The 19,407-nt window shown below is 33.7% G+C and overlaps 2 protein-coding genes across 3 annotated transcripts; both read left to right on the top strand.

The window, feature by feature from the left end:
* The first annotated feature begins 260 nt into the window (after positions 1-260).
* On the top strand, positions 261-3,864 carry LOC102579554 (sulfate transporter 1.3-like). Its single transcript, XM_006353956.2, has 13 exons — positions 261-662; positions 758-806; positions 893-1,100; positions 1,209-1,383; positions 1,481-1,546; positions 1,630-1,743; positions 1,849-1,965; positions 2,056-2,182; positions 2,371-2,657; positions 2,751-2,941; positions 3,077-3,162; positions 3,271-3,347; positions 3,434-3,864. Exons 1-13 carry the CDS (start codon positions 333-335, stop codon positions 3,578-3,580), a joined length of 1,974 nt encoding a protein of 657 aa, XP_006354018.1. The 5' UTR covers positions 261-332; the 3' UTR covers positions 3,581-3,864.
* A 456-nt stretch (positions 3,865-4,320) lies between these two features.
* On the top strand, positions 4,321-11,784 carry LOC102579005 (tRNA modification GTPase MnmE). 2 transcript variants are annotated; one of them, XM_006353955.1, is made up of 10 exons: positions 4,321-4,653; positions 5,277-5,572; positions 6,019-6,157; positions 6,429-6,550; positions 6,730-6,933; positions 7,164-7,223; positions 8,085-8,223; positions 8,823-8,941; positions 10,213-10,437; positions 11,452-11,784. In XM_006353955.1, the coding sequence occupies exons 1-10, from the start codon at positions 4,407-4,409 to the stop codon at positions 11,644-11,646; spliced, it is 1,746 nt and encodes a 581-aa protein (XP_006354017.1). In that variant the 5' UTR covers positions 4,321-4,406; the 3' UTR covers positions 11,647-11,784. The 2 variants fall into 2 exon arrangements, with proteins under 2 accessions (XP_006354017.1, XP_006354016.1); XM_006353954.1 differs by having other exon boundaries at positions 10,207-10,437.
* The last annotated feature ends 7,623 nt before the right edge of the window (positions 11,785-19,407 follow it).

Genomic DNA, 19,407 nt, shown 5'->3' with positions numbered 1-19,407 from the left:
AGGGCCTTTCCCCCCCCCCCCCCCCCCGTCATGCATGTTTCTCTTATTAGTTGCTCTCAAGTTTTAGAGAATGTAGCACTGAATAATGCTAAGATTGGAGTATTTGTTTAGTAGTTGAGTAGAAGCCAATTAATTTGATCATCCAGCCTTTATGCGGTGTCAAATGCATTTGTTGATGTGGCTCAATAATAAGCTTGTAGTGAACATACAAATGTATTTTGTTGATTTGGCTCAATGACAAGCTTGTGTTGGAACTTAGTAGTTCTCCTACTGATGTGTTAGAAATTATATTACCGCTGTCTTACAGGTGAATAAGTTCATTCTAATCTAAGATGGGTCTATCTAGCGTTGAGGCAATAAACGCAAAAGAAATGGACTACCGAAGTTTGTCATCCTCGGAGCACCAACAACCACCATATATGCACAAGGTTGGAGTCCCACCGAAACAGAACCTATTCGATGAATTTAAGACTACTGTAAAGGAAACATTGTTTTCAGATGATCCTCTACGCCCCTTTAAGGATCAACCAAGGTCTCGGAAGTTTATCCTTGGTTTGCAGGCTGTATTTCCCATACTAGATTGGGGTAAAAGCTATAATGTTTCCAAATTCAGAGGTGATGTTATTGCTGGTCTGACTATTGCAAGTCTCTGCATTCCTCAGGTATAGAGCATGCGCATATGACTTGTGTAAATCAATTGAAGAAGTTTGGACTTTTATTTTTGATGAGTTTGACCATATTGTAACTGGTTTAATAGGACATTGGATATGCAAAACTCGCAAACTTAGCTCCTCAGTATGGGCTATGTAAGTGTCCGGTTTCCTAGTTAGTTCATTTTAGTATAGTATTAAAAGAGCCTTTCTCATACATGTTTTTTCTTTACATTTGCCAGACTCCAGCTTTGTTCCACCTTTGGTTTATTCCTTCATGGGTAGCTCGAGAGATATAGCGATAGGACCTGTTGCTGTTGTATCACTATTGCTAGGGTCTCTCCTAAGCAGTGAAATCGATCCAACGACAAATCCAATTGAATACCGGAGGCTTGCATTTACAGCTACCTTTTTTGCTGGCATTACCCAAGCTACTCTTGGAATCCTAAGGTATATAAGAATTTCTAAGATTAAGAGCTTGTAGTGTACACCTTATATTTCGATTTTCTTCATATCATTTGACATGCTAACAGACAGCTTGTTTTGCTTCCTTTTCAGATTGGGATTTTTAATAGACTTCCTATCACATGCTGCTATTGTTGGTTTCATGGGTGGTGCGGCCATTACAATTGCGCTTCAGCAACTTAAAGGTTTTCTGGGCATCAAGAAGTTTACTAAGGAAACTGATATCATTTCAGTGATGAAATCAGTATGCCGTTCAGCCCAGCATGGAGTAAGTTATCTTGTCCCTTAAGGCATCCTTTCTAAGAGGTTTTATCTTGCAGAAACGATAATAATAGCACCTTTTTTCATAATCAACAAACTTGCAGTGGAACTGGCCAACGATTCTCATTGGAGCAATCTTTTTAACTTTCCTTTTGTTCGCGAAGTACGCTGTAAGACTTCTAACTTTTGTCTATCACTGAACCTAAAGTACTTGGTAGCTTCTTGTTGATTCTTAAATGACTTTGAAAATCAGGGAAAGAAGAACAAAAAGCTCTTTTGGATACCTGCAATTGCTCCTCTGATCTCTGTCATTCTTTCCACCTTCTTGGTCTACATAACCCATGCTGAAAAACAAGGAGTCGAGATTGTAAGTGCTTACTTTAGTGGCTTCGTGGCATTGTTTCTTTGTGTAGTCATTCAGCTCGAGCGTAATGAAATAATATTTCATGCAATTCTGTAATGACCTTACCAGGTGAGACACATTGAGAAAGGAATCAATCCTCCTTCAGTCAAGGAAATATATTTCACCGGTGATTATCTCCTAAAAGGGCTTAGGATTGGTATTGTAGCTGGAATGATTGCATTGACGGTAAGAAAATTGGTTAATTAATTTTTTTGAAATAGGTCACAACTTAGCTTCTTCTACTCAATTGCGATACTTCTATCTTCTCGTTCATAGGAAGCTGTTGCAATTGGAAGATCATTTGCTGCAAAGAAGGACTATCAGTTGGATGGAAACAAAGAAATGGTGGCACTTGGGACAATGAATGTCGTCGGCTCCATGACATCATGCTATGTGACAACAGGTAGAAAAAATGACTGAAGTACTAATAAAACATATAGTAATATTTTCCAATCGCTTCAAATCAAATGTGGATTGATCTGTTAATGTGCTTCATCATTATCTTATGTTTTATAATTAAGGCAAACAAATACTATGAGTACTTCATTTCTCTTGGCATTCTGTAACTAGTTGCCCAATTCGCTCTTGCAGGTTCCTTCTCTCGTTCAGCAGTAAATTACATGGCTGGCTGCCAGACTGCAGTTTCCAACATTGTCATGTCTATTGTTGTGGTCCTGACATTGTTGTTCATAACCCCTCTTTTTGAGTACACTCCGAATGCAATCCTTTCTGCCATCATTATCTCTGCTGTCATTGGATTGGTAGACTATGAAGCAACGATTTTGATTTGGAAGATCGACAAATTTGATTTTGTTGCTTGCATGGGAGCATTTTTCGGTGTGGTTTTCGCCTCTGTTGAGATAGGTCTTATAATTGCTGTAAGTATTTCTCTGAGCAACGCTTAACAAATTCATTAGGGGAAAGCCACGACAGTTCAATGATTGAATCTCGTTGTCTTTTTTATTAAATAGGTCTCAATATCATTTGCTAAGATTCTCCTCCAAGTCACAAGGCCACGAACAGCTCTTCTTGGCAAGATCCCTAGGACAAATGTATATAGGAACATTCAACAATACCCCGAGGCAACACAAGTTCCCGGTGTACTAATAGTGAGAGTTGATTCTGCTATCTACTTTTCAAATTCTAACTACATGAGAGAGAGGCAAGACATTATTTCTTCTATCTTTAATCGGAATTTATATGACGTTTTTCAATTTTCAACTGAAAACATGAACTAATTTTGCTTTCATATTGGCGAAAAGAGTGTCTATTTCATGAGAATGAACTTGTTTTCCAGGATATTGAGATGGCTAACGGATGAAGACGAGCAACTAGAATCAGTTAACCAACCTAAAATTCAGTTCTTGATAGTTGACATGTCGCGTAAGTGGAGAAAATGGTTACCTTTGTCTTTAAAAATCCCAACTAAATATGATAACTGTAGAAGCAAACAACACTCATCTCGTATTTCTTTTCCCTTACTCTTTGCAGCTGTGACTGACATTGACACTAGCGGTATCCATGCCTTTGAAGAGTTGCACAGAAGCCTACATAAGAGAGAAGTTCAGGTAATTTTCATAAACCTGATAACTTAATCAACCCCAAACATAGTATCTGAACTAAAATATGTGTGTGCTTGTACGTGTATGAACAGCTAGTTCTCTCGAATCCTGGAAGAGTAGTGATTGACAAGCTGCATGCATCTGATTTCATGAGTCAAATTGGCGAGGACAAGATATTTCTCACTGTAGGAGATGCTGTCCTGACCTGTTCCGCAAAGTCCCCTGCAGAAGTAGTCTGAAGTTGTAACTTGTAAATGCAGCTATGCTTGGATGTCCAGGCATTATATAGCCGAGAGAAGTAGTCTAACATCGACTTGGAGATAAAAAAATCAACTTGCATATACTTGTTAAATGTAGAGTGAATAAGCCAATTGTGGTTATAAAGCTGCTGTTGGGTTGTTGGTTGAATAAGCCAAAGATTTGTTAGCTACCTTTTGGATTGTATAGTTCAAAACTTTCTTCTCAATGAAGGTTTTGCTGAAATTAAGCAATGTTGAACTTACCAGGAATTTATGTATGTGATTCACCAAAAAAAAAGTTATAAAGAGGTATATATATGTGTTTGTGTATCAATGAATCAATTAGCTTGTATGAATCCTTTATAAAGCTGAGAGGTGTCAAAATTAGTCCATAAAAATATATTTTGTTCAACTCATCCAAGTTTGGATGGGTTATTGACCTGCTCATTTATTAGCTCAATCCATCAAAAATTGAACTAAGAAGCAAGAATAAATACTTGTGTTTTTTATATACTTATTGACTGTCTATACAATATAGTATTGCGTGTCCAAAGCTATTACCCGAAAAGTGAGCCGTAAAAAGCAATTGGGGGTTTAATAAATAAAAGAGTGACAAGTTTTAATTAAAAAATTTAACGTTATGAGCAATTGAAATCCAATAGATGGAAAAGAAGACAAATTTAAGGCATTTTAATTGATCAACGATATTTCTTGACCCTTTTTATGAATGAAAATTGTATTAAAGTTATGAACAACACAAAAATTTGTCTAATTAATGTAAAACTTATGATTAGTGTTTGGTCACGTGCAAAACATGTGATTGAAAATGAAAGGTTTATCATCAAGAACAAGAAAGAAAAGCACAAGGGGTTTATCAAAGCCCCCAAAAATGGCTTTGCTACCTGCACTCCGCCATCTCTTCACCCACTTACGTTCCCCTTTTACCCCACCAGCCACTTCCATAGCCTTTTCCATCTTCCCAAAATTGTCTATCCCAATTGACACAACACTCTCTTCTCTCTTCCCTCTTTCTTCTTCTCAACCCACTATCAAACCTCATGCTATTTCTAAAGGTAACTCTTTTCATCTTCCTGCATACCCATTTTATAATGCTAATGTTTCAATCTATTCATTGAATATAGTAATCTAGTGTTGAAAGAATTGTTTTTTAGTGATAAAGATTCAATCTTTTTATTGCATATACTACTCTAGTGCTGAAAGAATTGATTTTTAATGCTAATCTTGCTATTGCAGAAAATTCTGTGGTATTGAAAGAATTGTTTTTTGGTGATAAAGATGCAATCTTTTTATTGCAGAGAATAATGTGGTTCTAAAAGAATTGGGTTTTAGGGCTAAAGTTTCAATTTTTCTGTTATAAAGATACTGTGGTGCTGAAAGAATTGTTTTTTACTGTTAAAGATTTAATCTTTTTATTGCAGACAGTACTCTAATACTGAAAAAAATGGTTTTTGGTGCTAAAATTTCAATCTTTCTGTTGCAAAGAATGCTATGGTGCTGCAAGAATTGTTTTTACCACTATATTTTCAATCTTTTTTATTGCAGAGAATTATGTGGTTCTAAAAGAATTGGATTTTAATGCTAAAGTTTCAATATTTCTTTTATTGTATACTCTGCTGCTGAAAGTATTGATTTTAATGCCAAAGTTTCAATGTTTTTATTTTATTTTTTATTGCAGAGAGTAGTACTCTGGTGCTGAAGCAAGATGAGAGGTTATTGGGGTCTGGTTCAGTGACCCCTCTTGACCCAGCTGTGAATACTAGCACCATTGCTGCTATTGTCACTTCTTTGGGTGGTCCAGCAGCTGCAGTTGGGATTATTCGGTTATCTGGTCCATTTGCAGTGCCTATAGTTGGTCGTGTATTTCATCCTAAGGTGAAAAAGAAGAAAAGGAGTTCGTCTGAGTGGAGGCCTAAGAGCCATGTTGTAGAGTATGGTGTTGTTTCTGACTCTCATGGGAATGTGATTGATGAGGTATAATTTGAAACTCTAGAATTTCCCCTCTTGTTGGTGCATTTGTTCTTTAGATATGACATGTGAATTATACTACATTGGAGATCTTAAGAGTTTGGTGCTGTTGTTGCTTCATATCTGATTTTAGGCCTTGCGACATCTCCTTACTATTTCTAGTACTTTTTGTTTGTTCTTATTATGTTCATACCTGTGAGAAATAGGTTCTTCCTTTAATTCTATCATAACCCTATAGATAAGGTGAGGGAAAGGTGTCTATAGAATGGAAAAGAGAGTCTGTTTCAGGGCATTCCTAGTAGCAACAGATGTTTCATGCCTTTACCTTGAAGAAATAAATAGACACTAAAGTAATTAATATGTTGGAAGTCATGGTTAATAGTTCCAGTAGTTTTATTCATCTTCTTCTCTCTCTCTTTCTCTCTAAATTTCTTTTTCTTTTTCTTGCATAGGTTCTGGTGGTTCCTATGCTGGCTCCAAAGTCATACACTAGAGAAGATGTGATAGAACTTCAGTGTCATGGAAGTGAAGTGTGTCTTCAACGTGTTTTGAGGGCTTGTCTGGAGGCTGGTGCGAGGCTCGCGGAGCCAGGTTAGCTGCATCCTTGTATTCTTTAATTGACCGTTTTGATGTCTAGACCTGCAGCAGCTAAGGTTGGTGAGAATTGGTCCCTATAGTTTGAAAACTGTTGTGAAGATTCATTTGTCTGTACATTGTTCTGTAGGTTTCATTGAATTGACTTGTCAAAGCTTTAATTACTAGGCCGGTTCACAGCAACTGTCACCTTTTTTTTGTGCAGCCATAAAATAGGTGAGAGTCTTTCTACTCCAACTCACCTCTTTTTATGTTTCACTTTTACTAGGCGAGTTCACTCTCCGCGCCTTCTTAAATGGTCGTTTGGATCTTTCTCAAGCTGAGAATGTGGAAAAGTTAATATCTGCCAAGTCAGTGGCTGCTGCAGATGCTGCATTAGCAGGAATTGAGGTGTTCATCTGTATAAAATCACTTTTTAATTACAAGAATTGTTGACCCTTCTAAAAAGAAAAGAGCTGTTGACCCTTAGATTCATCAATAAGGACACAAACTCAGCATTGTGTTTTATTTTGTTTGCCTTTTATCTTAGTGACGGGGAATGATGCTGAATGATGTGTTCCTTTTGTCAGGGTGGGTTTTCTTCGTTGGTCAAATCACTAAGAACTCGGTGTATGGAGTTGCTAACTGAAATTGAGGCTCGTCTTGACTTCGATGACGAGATGCCACCCCTTGATCTGAATCTTACTATGGACAAAATATATGGGATGCTGCATGATCTGGATAATGCACTGGAAACTGCCAACTATGACAAGCTTCTGCAGTCAGGACTACAGGTTTTGTATTGCACTTAGGCTGACCAAGTTGACGTTTTTCCTGAGAACTAATTATTAAAGCGAAAAGGAGAAAGAAACAAAGAACACATGTCTTAAATTTGTCAATGAATTTGAGAATAACTTAAAGCACATCTAGCTGTTTAGCTGGCTGTCCAAAAAATGGCTTTTTTATGTTTCCCTGCTTTGAACTTATAATTAAGATAACATGATTTTCAATGAATATCTTGCAGATTGCAATTGTTGGTCGACCAAATGTTGGGAAATCAAGCCTTCTTAATGCATGGAGCAAAGTATGTTCCACCAATATACCCATTACTTACCATCTCATCCTTGATCCTTGTACTTATTATTTTTCTGAATAGTTATCACTACTTCTCTTAACAGTGGCATCAACTTTTAAATCAACAACTAAATCTAAAACAAAATGTAGACCAGTAAAAAGAAATTCCACCTGTTATTGGAAACATATACTAAGAAGTCCATGCAATGGCCAGCTCCCAGTTCTTATAATTTGCATAGGATGTGACTTGCACCCTTAGCTCTTGTTGAACCATTTCCAGGGATCCATTGAAGAACACTTTCATCAGTTTGCTTATTGCTAAAGACCAAATTGTTCTTTTTGGTATAGAAAGTATATATAGATTTGAATCGCTAGTTTCACAATCTAAATTATATACTAGCCAGCAATAGGTTATGCTAGACTCAATTTATCACGGTGAATTTATCTACAAGCCACAGTTCAGAACTTCTTCCTAAACCTGCGAATATAGACAGTTAAAAAAGTAATGAGCCATTTCAATCCTCTAATTTATGATTGCCTACCTTAAATTGTCGCATAATATAAAATAACTTGTGTTCTTAATGGTGCAAGTTGTTTTCCTCTACAAGTATTGCAACTCCTATTGCGTTCCACTTGCTTCTACGAACATATAAGCATGATTGTTGATCTTTACTTTATCAAACCCCTACTACTACTACTACTAAAAAGACCAATAAAACGTGTTTCATGACAAATATTTTTCTCAAAAATATAAAGTCATATTAAGCACACTCTCCATTCTTTAGAATTTCTCTAGTCTAAAGTGTCTGCTTCCTGTGTTATTATCTTACTGGCATTCATTTCTAATCTCGTGCCTTATATTAGCGTGCAGACTGATAGAGCAATAGTTACAAATATTGCTGGTACTACACGGGATGTTTTAGAAGCCAATGTTTCTGTTCGTGGTGTTCCTGTTACACTTCTTGATACTGCAGGAATCAGAGAGACTGATGATGTTGTGGAAAAAATTGGTAAGGCCTTTCCATTTGCGAGTTTATGCCATTCGAATGTTGACTGGAGCCTGCCATTTATCTGTTGAAATTTTGGTCATTGAACAAATAAAATATTTAGTGAACCAGATTCTTCTTCTTCTTTTTTTTTTTTTTTGAGAATGAATGAACCAAATCCCGTTAACCCTTGAAAGGCGATTTATCAGCTCTTATACACAGTCTGATGGCTCAATACTTCTTATGCATTTAAGTGTATTTCTGTCATTGCTACATTGATTTTCTCATCTAACTTGCGGCATTTAGCATTTATTTAGATTGGAAACATAACTTCATTTTTAGAGTTTGCTCATGATTGTGTCTCCAAAGAATTGCATATGTCCAAACTGTATGAACTTGTCAGAGTTATCATTGACCTTGCCTAAACATTCTTTTGTTTAATCTTCAGTCAGAGTTCTTGGTGAACGTAGTCACCACCCTTGTGTTACCTCAGCATTGTATTTCTTGAACTCCAATTATTGACATTGTTTCCTAGTCTCCTTTTTTCCATTGATGAAATTAGAGATGAACTAAATGTGTTTAAGTTTCTACTTTATTTGATTTTCCTAGCATTCTATTCACAGGTGTGGAAAGATCTGAAGCTGTTGCCAGAAATGCTGATGTTGTAATAATGACCATAAGTGCAGCAGAGGGGTGGACACCGGAGGATACAAAGCTCCTTGAGAGAATCCAAAGGAATCAGGTTTATAAGCTCACAGATTCATGTTATCGTTAACTTTGAACATGAAATAGTATCTGTACAAAGTATTTGTTTCTTCCCTAATCTAAACTTTTATAATCTGTTATCCATTAAGTTGAAGAAAGATATTCTTGCTTTATTTTGTCTTGTTATCATTGGTTTCCATTAATTTGAGTTGGTCAAAGTAAGTCTAGTATGGATATTTTTTGCATCTGCTCGAAGTTAGTGTGCTCTATATTATGCAGCCAATGAAGATCCAAAGTTATCATCTGTAAGCTGGAGACTACTAGTGCCCTCTTGAACCTAAGAGTCACCTAAAGTGGGGACATGGAAAATGGGAGTAGGTACAGTTAAAGAATGTTTCCCAGTTCAGTGTTTGAGTTGCTGCAAGTGGGTATTGCATTTTGAAGTATCAATCTATTATAAGAAATACTGAAACAGGATGATCTGGTGGTACTCTGTTATGTTCAAATTTAGCAAGAAGTGTGTACTATAATGCGATGTCTTCAACAAATAGGAAAGATGCAAGATGTCTCATTCTGAACTTAATAAAAAAGTATTTTACGTTGTTGAATAACAAATTAAAAAAGAAATGGAACCGAGAGTAGGTGATTAAGGAAGATATCGCTATTTTTTCAAGTTATTAGAGAGCTCTGCCAAAGATGAAGGGAGATAGAAGAGCTGAATGAATAAGGTTTTTTAGCTTCCTCTGAAGCTGATATCTAAAGAAGAAGACCAAAAGAACATTTTACTGCTCCTATTGAATGGCCTTTATACTTTATATGCTAGTTCTTAATATCATACACGTTTTCCAGTTCCACAAGAAAAATATCATACAAGTTTTCGCTCTGTCCCCATACCTGAAATAAAGGCCTAGGAAAATGAGACACCTTTCCGCGTATTGGTATCCAACTTGGACCCCAGTATGTAAAATAGACCAAGGCTATTAACAGAATCTATGGTTACTTATCACATGCCCTATAGAGTTTTAGCAGCAGTCTGACAGAAATGTGTTGGAAAACTTGTTCTAATTGATTTAACATTTGCTTCTTTAAAGACAGAAGCTTATGATTTTTGTCAAGAGAACTCCCATCTTTCATCATGGGAAACTTTACTCGTTCTCCTTTATCATTGAACTTATAGAAGAAAGTCTCTGATTAGACTTAGCTTTTGTTTTCCATTGCTAGACAGCTGCTGATTCTTGTTTCAGCAACTCTACTATTGTCTTCTAGTATTAGGAGAAAACATTTGACATTATGTTTCTGTAGTTTCAGACTGCATCGGGATGTAGCTCTCCATTGATTCTGGTAATTAACAAAATAGACTGTGCTCCATCCGGCTCTTATGAATGGGTTAATACATGCGGCTTGTCCTTCAACAAACACATTCCAACATGTGCTGTCAATGGTCAAGGGATTCAAGAACTTGAGGCAGCAATAATAGAAATTATGGGTCTCAATAAGATTCCTGTCGGTGGTCGCAGATGGACAGTCAACCAGGTTAGCTTACTGATCTTCTTTTTCTCTCTCAAGAGTCCATAATGTAGATCCATGTAGTGATATTGAGAATGCTAATTATTTGCTAGATAGCTCTTATGTGAATCTGCTGAGGATCGTTGAACCTTCTGTCAGGAGTGAAATCATAACAAACAAAGAAGAATTGATCTTCAGATTCGATCCTTGAAAGGGAATCAAAATTTTCTCATTCCCTTTCTGCAGTAATACTCTACTGTCTAGCTTTTGTACCCAAAAAAAGAAAAAAGGGGACAGGAGGACGAGTGAATGATGAAATGAACTGAAAAATTCTCTTGCTTACGTCTTTATCCATATGCTTTCTTAAACACAAGTAAATGGATTTGTAAGGTTACAAAAGGCTGTTGTTTCCTTGCTAAGTTATCAAACTGTTCGTCACTTAAATGCTTCTCAGCATCTAATCTATATTCATGTCACTATAGAAGATCTTTCTTATTGTATATCTCTCTTTGCTGAGTTATCAAATGAATGGTGATGCTTTTTCTACCCACCAAACTAACAAGTCAGGACAACCGTGTTAGTTCTAGATCTTCTCATATTAGGTGTTGGAGTGACCTTTTCAGTCCTGCAGTCTTCAACTCTAGGCACAGCAATCTAGTGATTTTGTCAGTTTGCCTCCAATTTCCAAGCGTCAATGGCCAACCGAACTGGCCTACTAAGAAACTTGTAATTGCTTGAGAAATCCCTCAACCTGAACACTAGTTGTCTCTGGGAATCTATTATTAATAGTCTAAAAGACATGCTATAGCCAACTTTTGAAGCCGTGCACTGTTGTTCCGTTCCAAATTTTGGGTTGAAACTGGCCATCTCACGTAACCTAGAGCATTGTATCTCTATTCTTCCCTTAAAGTACTAAGCTTTTTTTTTGTACTGTTTTTTTGTTTTTTGTTTTGTTTTATCGTCATCTTTTTACTCATAATTTCATGGCTTTAGTAAGAAAATACAATTCTCCACTAAACGGCAGCTTTTTCTGGTTTCCAGAGACAATGTGAGCAGCTTATTCGAACGAAGGAGGCTTTCGTGAGGTTGAAATCGTCAATTGAGGAAGATATGCCCTTTGATTTCTGGACAATAGACCTTAGAGAAGCTGCTTTGTCCCTTGGACAAATAAGTGGAGAAGACATCTCTGAAGAAATATTGTCCAACATCTTTGGTAAATTTTGTATTGGGAAATAATACATCTAAAATTTCACTACTACTATGTATTTGACTATTTCAACAAACCACACGTATCAATTATCGATACATACACAATACGTTCATTCTGTATGAAAAAACTCGAAAATTGATAGTGTGAAATTGTCTTTGAGATGACACTGAGTCTTAACTTTATTGTTGTAACTTTCCTTGAGGGAAAAAGGTACATCATTTGATGTTATAAGTTACAAGAATTAGAAAACAAAATGTTAGACATTAGCCGGAATGGCCGGCAATATGTAAAACAAAGAGGCATGTAAGATATGTATATAAGGCCAAATTATCAAATAGAAAGTAGGTAATTTATATGTTAAGTTTGTAAATATGTGTTTCAGTGTGAAAAAAGAATTGACAAAGGAAGAATTGAAAGAGAGGAAGAAGAAAAAGAAGGAAAAGAGAAGGAAAGAAGAGGAAAAGAAAGAAAAGGAAGAAGAAGAGGAGGAAAAAGAAGAGAGAAAAAGGAAAGAAAAGGAGAAAAAGAAACTCAAGGAAAAGAAAGAAAAAGATAAGCAAAAGGCCAAGAAGAAAAAATGATTAATTCATTTCCTTTTGAAATCTTGAAAGCGGTACTCCTGTCCTGTCGATGAATTTCATTTATAGTTGTCTATGTTAGTAACATAGTCATAACGGTTTTGTTTTACTGTTTGAGATGTTGATAGCTTTGATATATTTGCTTAATTATAAGCTTGCATAGTGAACTTCTTATTTGTTTGTTTTTTCGGCTATCTTAGTTGTATTGAATCCATTTCTTCAATTTTGGTGTGAACTTTTTTCTGCCTTCTTACCCAAAAGCTCTAGTTCCGCTTTAGGTTTTGTGATAGAAGCAATTCGTTGTTTGTATGAAATTGTTTTTCGTTTATTTTTCTGATATGAATGTGAAAACCCATTATCCTTAGATGTGGGATGCCATTGTGCAATAAAATACATTGTGAATGTTTCTTTCTCGTAAGACATGTTGGATAAGTAAAACTTTGAAATAAGATTCTTTATGCTAACTCTTTTCTAAATCATCTTGTAAGATACTTTTGGATAAAAAATTCTAGAAATTACTTTGAACTTATATTTGATAAGGAAAAACTCCAGAAATTGTTTTGAAATAAGATTCTTATGTTAACCCTTTTCTGAATCAAAATTAGAGACCGGTGACAGAATAAGTGGGATAAAAAAGTAGCATTCTCCCAAATATAAATACTTTTGAATTTTTTTAGGACAAGAGATTATCCATATGGACCATATCATAGGTTCATCCTTATCAAATTACTTAGTAATTGACACTTAATAAATATTTTTGAAACTATTATTGACCAAACACAAACTATTAGGAAAAATATTTTTCAAATTATTTAGTCACTAACACAAACTATAACTTGTCCAAACAAGCTCTTTGTTAATCGGACTAAGTAAGAACAAACACATGATAGAAGGACCCCAAAAAAACTAAATATATTATTGTATAAAAGAAAGATTATGACAAAAGAAGACATCATAAGAAACCGATAGCAACACACAAACATTAAGGGATTGTTTGGTACAATGGTAGGATATCCCATGGAATTAGTTATCCCATCTTCTATATGAGATAATTAATCTCGCCACTTAGTGTAAAAGTCATGCTGGGAATAAATAATATACCAAATCAAATATGAGATAAAGTTAATCCCAAATTTTATTCTGAAATTATTATTCTTAGCCCATCAAACAATTTCAGTGTGTATGGTATGAAGGAACATGTTTTTCAATTTTCTCATATTTGAGTGGCTTAAACATTTTGAAAAGTATTTTCTAATGGACTTTATTTTCCTCCAATTTTAAAGAAAATAACTTTTGTAACAAAAATAGGAAAATCATTTCTAAAACTCTCTTTCAACCCTCACCACCCACCACCGCCTCCGATGTGAACCAACCTAGACTCAGGACCTGACCCCGACCTGGAATCCAATCCTGACTAATGACTCTCTTGCATCATCCACACGGATACCTACAGCGCCTTCACGATTCAAAGAGGATGTTAAATTAAGCATCAAGCAAGGTACGCAAAAGGGTAGAGAGGCACAGAGTAGGATCAATGAAAGCACCAGTGTAATAAACTAAGGTTTGTATTGATCAATAAAAGGAACGTACAAGCAAATTATTCATCAACAGATCAACTTTAGTAACCAAAGAGCAAGAGGAAAATATATATATAAAAAAAAAGATATTCCAGATGGCTATTACAAAATAGCTAATGAAAAGAAAATTCCACAAGTTCTTGATGGAATACCTGATATCTAACAAGTGAAAATGAAAATCTATTTTAGGAATAAGTGACAAGTAAAAGTTAACAAAGAGAGTTATTATAGTTTTAGAAAAATAGAATCGAAGAATCAAACGGTTTAATTTTTCGTATTTATGCACACCCCTATTTTATGTTTTATACATGTAATTAGTTACCTTATAAACTTTGTCATATACACTCGCATTCTTGTGTTAGAATGGATTGTTTAGGACTCTCACTAATTAATATAAAGGGTTGTTAACTACCAAAATTTATATAAAATTTTTAAGTCCAAACTATAAAAAAAAAGATATTCCAGATGGCTATTACAAAATAGCTAATGAAAAGAAAAGTCCACAAGTTCTTGATGGAATACCTGATATCTAACAAGTGAAAATGAAAATCTATTTTAGGAATAAGTGACAAGTAAAAGTTAACAAAGAGAGTATTATAGTTTTAGAAAAAATAGAATCGAAGAATCAAACAGTTTAATTTTTCGTATTTATGCACACCCCTATTTTATGTTTTATACATGTAATTAGTACCTTATAAACTTTGTCATATACACTCGCATTCTTGTGTTAGAATGGATTGTTTAGGACTCTCACTAATTAATATAAAGGGTTGTTAACTACCAAAATTTATATAAAATTAGTCATTCCAAACTATTAATAAAAAGATTATTGTACCATCATCACACGTACATCCCCTCCTAAGCCTTATCGTTCTACGTAAGTGTATTTTATTAATTGCATTTTTTAAAATATATATAAAGTATTATGTAATCATGCTGTAAGCCTGATCTCACCAAACTAAAATAAGCAATTCACATTAAAAATAGGAAATATGCAAGATGATATTTTATTTTATTGTTTACATAAGCAGGATTGCAGATTAATGATTGGAGGGCAAGTATTGATTTTGCGGTTTTGGATATTCTTGAAAAATTGCATGATGTTTTTGGATCCCCGATCCAATATGTTGAGAAAGTCCTGACTATTAAAGTGATTGGTATTAGAAAGGCTCTTGAATATGTTATTAGTAATGGATGAAAGCATGTGAAGATTCCAGAAACAAGTGGCTATATCATGGGAGATAGAAGTGACGTGTGAAGATATTTGGATGCTCGATCTCGAGCATGTTTGATCATGTGTCGATTTTATATATATTCTTGAATGTTTGAACAAAATAGCTCATAGGTTAGCTAGATCTTCTATTTTTTTGCTGAATGAGAAACTTTTGTGAGGCGTTTCCCAAGCTGAATTGTACATGATGCCAATAATACATTTGAATTATATAGTTCCTTGATAGAGTAATATACAAAGTAGTTAGTTTCGAAAGAAAAATAAATTAACTAACTTTAATTAGCTTTTATTTTTTGTCTTTAAACGTTAGGTGCTCATAATGTTTCAATTTCTTTACTCTTCAAATATAAATATAAATATAAAAATTTAAATACATAGAAATATATTTTGTCTATTATGTATTTTGGGAAAGTTTCCAAATAGGGGAATGTGTTTTGTTCATCATTGATAGGATAATGTATGAGTCGGATTACATGTGTTCTTTAGTGGGTCAAAATTATTACACGGCCCACTTTTTCGGCTGTACCCATGTAGGCCCAATTTCTTGTAGGCCCAATTGTCATTAACATAAAGGGCCCATATCAATGAGTGTTCTATTTATGTTGTACAATAATCAACAACTCTATTGTTCATTGTTTATAAAGGTGGCAAAATTAACTCATGAAATGATAACTCATCCGATCCGATTTGTTCAAGACCAAACAAGTCATTGATCTACTTAACCCATTTATTAACTCAGTCTACGTAAGTTCAATAAATTTCAGCTCATAAACAAATTAGAATTATATGTAATTCAAATTGATTTATGAGAAATTTTATCGAAATATTTTTTCAAAAGACTTTTTGTTTATTTGATATTATATATAAGCATAATAAAGAGGAAAATTGAATTATAACCTATATTTAGCTCATTTCAACCCAACTCACCAAGTAAAAACAAATATTCTTTATTTTTTAATATGAAGTGGAATAAAAGATCTGGAAAATCCAAACTTATAGAGTAAAAAGGTTAGTGGAGAACATTTAGAAACGAGAAAAAATCACTTGAACATTGAATATTTACACCATATCAATGAATATATGAATTGAATCTTTATAGCCATAATAAATTAGTATATATATTATCACCAAATACCCTTTTAACTATGATAAACTAATGTGATTTGGTATAAAATTGTGTGCGGATAAGTTTATTTTTGAAAAAATCGTAATCATCACCGAACACTAACTCAAACATGTCAAATAGGTTATACAAAACGAAAAAGGAAATTAACATATAGGCAGTGGCGGAGCCACCTTTTTCCCACAAGTGGTAATGACAACCCAACGTTAAAAAATTATGTTATGTAACTAGGTGCATTTTATTTTATTTATGTACATAGATATAGTTTGACCACCATTAATAAAAATTATGGCTCTGTCATTGTCATTGTATACATATGTTTAAGAAATTATTTGTTGATGCCACATGAACCATCCGCATTAAAAAAAAATGGTGAGAAGTAATACAAATGTCAATTATCATAATAAGAAAATTCTACTTTTTTGAGATATATATTATATATTACTATTATTTTTTTCTTGACTAAAGTTAAAAGATCAACACCTAACTTCACATAAATTTGGTCCCCCAATATGTGGACTGCTCCAAACCCTAATAATATGAGAGGTAGCTCTCAGATGTGTGTACGTAGTGATTGGGCTTGTCACACTGCTGCAAGCTTTCTATATCAACCTAACCATTATATTTATATTTAATATTTCTAAGGGAAAGATTCTTGTTCATCTTTTTATTTTTTTAGGTTAATAGCATTTTTGTTTCTCAATTATTGGTAAGTTATGTTTTTCGTCCATGTGATATTTGACAAAGCACATTAAATCTTTACTTAATTAAACAATGAAGGGTCTAATTCATTCCGAATTATCATGCATGTGTGCGAGTTTCTTACCTAAACTATCATCAACTATTTATCAACATACACATCAAGTCCCCAACTATCAATTATACTCTTTTCCTACCTAAACAATGGTAATGTTTCAGTAGGAAACTCGCACACCTAATAGTTGAGATGTGTTCCGATAAATTGTTAGTGGTAGCTAGTAGAAAACTCACACACATGATAGTTTATATATAAATCTTGAAAAAAATTGAAATACTTTAGGTGCGTTTTTTTATCATTATCTCGCACTTTTGATCCATTTGTTTTGTGAATATTCATAAATTTATCATAATTATTAACCATTTCACCACTTAATTAATTACATATATGTTATGTTAAATTTATATTATGTCATCACAAGGACCAAAAGCTACCAATAACTTAGGGACCAAAAATGTTATATCGAAATATAATGTATCAATAAAAGCTTATAATATACAATGTAATGTATATATGTTGATACTATTAAATTAGTTGAAAGTAATATCATCTTGATCAGAGTCTAAGGTCGCTAGTCAATACAAAGAGTGTATTTTTCTACAAATGATGATCTAACACCTAATATTCATCATTAAATATGTGAATTTGGTAAGCCTAAGCTTGACAATCAAAACATTAAATAAAAATAAAGAGTATTCCCCACTATAATTATATGAGTCTTGTGGAAAGCGAAAGACAAAATATAATAAATGAAACCCTCTATATTTTAAAATAAATATATAAATAGAATTTATATATAGTACGTTTGTGATGCGATGAAAAGTATAAAAGAACCCCTTAAGAATTAGAAAGGTCACAAGAAAATAGGCAAAGAGAAAATGAGTGGGACATATCCAAACAAATAGGAGAACTATGTACAATATTTATACAATATAATGAAAGGTAGAAATTAAAACAAGTGGTTGACATTGACGACAAAACTAGAAGTGTGACATTGTTAGAGCTTCATGCTTAGGTGTAAAGTTAGAAATGTGAGTATATATGTTATTATTTGAGGCCTCCTAAAATGACCCTACTAGATTCATCTATTCATTGTTTAGTAAGAAAAGTTGGATATTTATCCTAAATTCAATCTTAAAAACTAGTTTAGGAGGTGAAAATTATCTAAAAATCATTAAAGCTCATTCGAATAGCTAAAAATGGATATTTTGTATGTAGAACACTCGTGAAAGATCAACATCAAATAAATCAAGATTATTTGGATATTTTGAAGGTAATAACTTGTTTTCAACCTTTAACGCGCTACCATCTCCTAATGCTCCTTGAATTGGACATTTGAAGTCATGTGGACAATATAACATGGATAAACAAAAAAAATTGGAGTATTGGGATATGGCAGACATAGATACGATGATAAGGAAAATAGATTAGTTTGAATTAAATTAAACTCAATTTCAAAAGATAACTCATGAAGTGAGAATTGTTCAAAATCAATATGTAAAGAGTCAGATAATATATTTCATTTCCTTAACTAACGTGGGACACATGACAATAACAAAAAAGATTCTCGTTTGAGAAAAGAACAATGTAACTTTGAATAATTGAGTGGAAAGCTACAAATTTTGTTCTACAACAATAACTCTCGTAGCTAGTTAGATTCCAAGATTTGGTTTTGTGGCCGTGGATGATTTGGGAGCTAGTTTTCACATATTCACCATGTTCTTCTTCTTTCTCTTGTTATTTTATGCTTGGATTTTTTGGGAATTAAAATATTATCGAATGTGATTATTCGAATCAAATCAATTCATCTATGCAATTTGAAGAAAAAAAAATAGTTGTACTAGTCTTGTTTAAATTCTTTCTCATTTTTATAATAACAAAGATGAAAAAGATTGATATGTTGTTTGTAGACGAATTGAATTAGGAAATATATAGTACTTGCCTTGCATGCCCTTGATCCTCATCACATCTTAAATTTTGTATAAACTTTAAAATATATATACTTTTACATATATTTAGTTTCAGATAACGGGATTTAGAAGTCTATTTACTTTATTAAACGTTATGTCAAGTCAAAATCAGACAAATAAATTAGAAGGTAGAGAATTCTATTTAGTATAATTGATGTTGTTGTTGCTAAGTATGTATTTGTCTGAATTTTCAATGAAAGACAAGTTACATAAAAAAAATTAGGGATAAGGGTCTGAAAAATACCTCAACTTTGGTCGAATTTGCTGTTGCGATACTAAACTTTCATGAGGACCTATTACCTCCCTAGACTATTTAATACCGTATTTTTTTACCCCCTGAACTATTTAATAGTGTATTTTAAAGGTATATATGTGCCCACGTGACACATTACTATTTATAATTTTGCATTATTTTTTATGTCCACGTGGGCAAATATATATGTTTAAAATACGGTATTAAATAGTCTAGGGAGGTAATAGGTCCTCATGAAAGTTTAGTACCACAACAACAAATTCGACCAAAGTTAGGGTATTTTTCAGACCCTTATCCC

The sequence above is a fragment of the Solanum tuberosum genome, unplaced genomic scaffold (assembly GCF_000226075.1).
Source record: "Solanum tuberosum cultivar DM 1-3 516 R44 unplaced genomic scaffold, SolTub_3.0 scf00164, whole genome shotgun sequence".
NCBI lineage: Eukaryota > Viridiplantae > Streptophyta > Magnoliopsida > Solanales > Solanaceae > Solanum > Solanum tuberosum.
This window is presented reverse-complemented; position numbering and strand designations above follow the sequence as displayed.

Bases quoted from the DNA above. Each gene is read 5' to 3' on its own strand.
- LOC102579554 (XM_006353956.2), top strand. From the start codon at position 333: ATGGGTCTATCTAGCGTTGAGGCAATAAACGCAAAAGAAATGGACTAC. The intron at 1,101-1,208 runs GTATATAAGAAT...CTTCCTTTTCAG, and splicing joins GCTACTCTTGGAATCCTAAG to ATTGGGATTTTTAATAGACT. The intron at 1,547-1,629 runs GTAAGACTTCTA...TTTGAAAATCAG, and splicing joins TTTTGTTCGCGAAGTACGCT to GGAAAGAAGAACAAAAAGCT.
- LOC102579005 (XM_006353954.1), top strand. From the start codon at position 4,407: ATGAAAGGTTTATCATCAAGAACAAGAAAGAAAAGCACAAGGGGTTTA. The intron at 5,573-6,018 runs GTATAATTTGAA...TTTCTTGCATAG, and splicing joins ATGGGAATGTGATTGATGAG to GTTCTGGTGGTTCCTATGCT. The intron at 8,224-8,822 runs GTAAGGCCTTTC...TTCTATTCACAG, and splicing joins TGATGTTGTGGAAAAAATTG to GTGTGGAAAGATCTGAAGCT.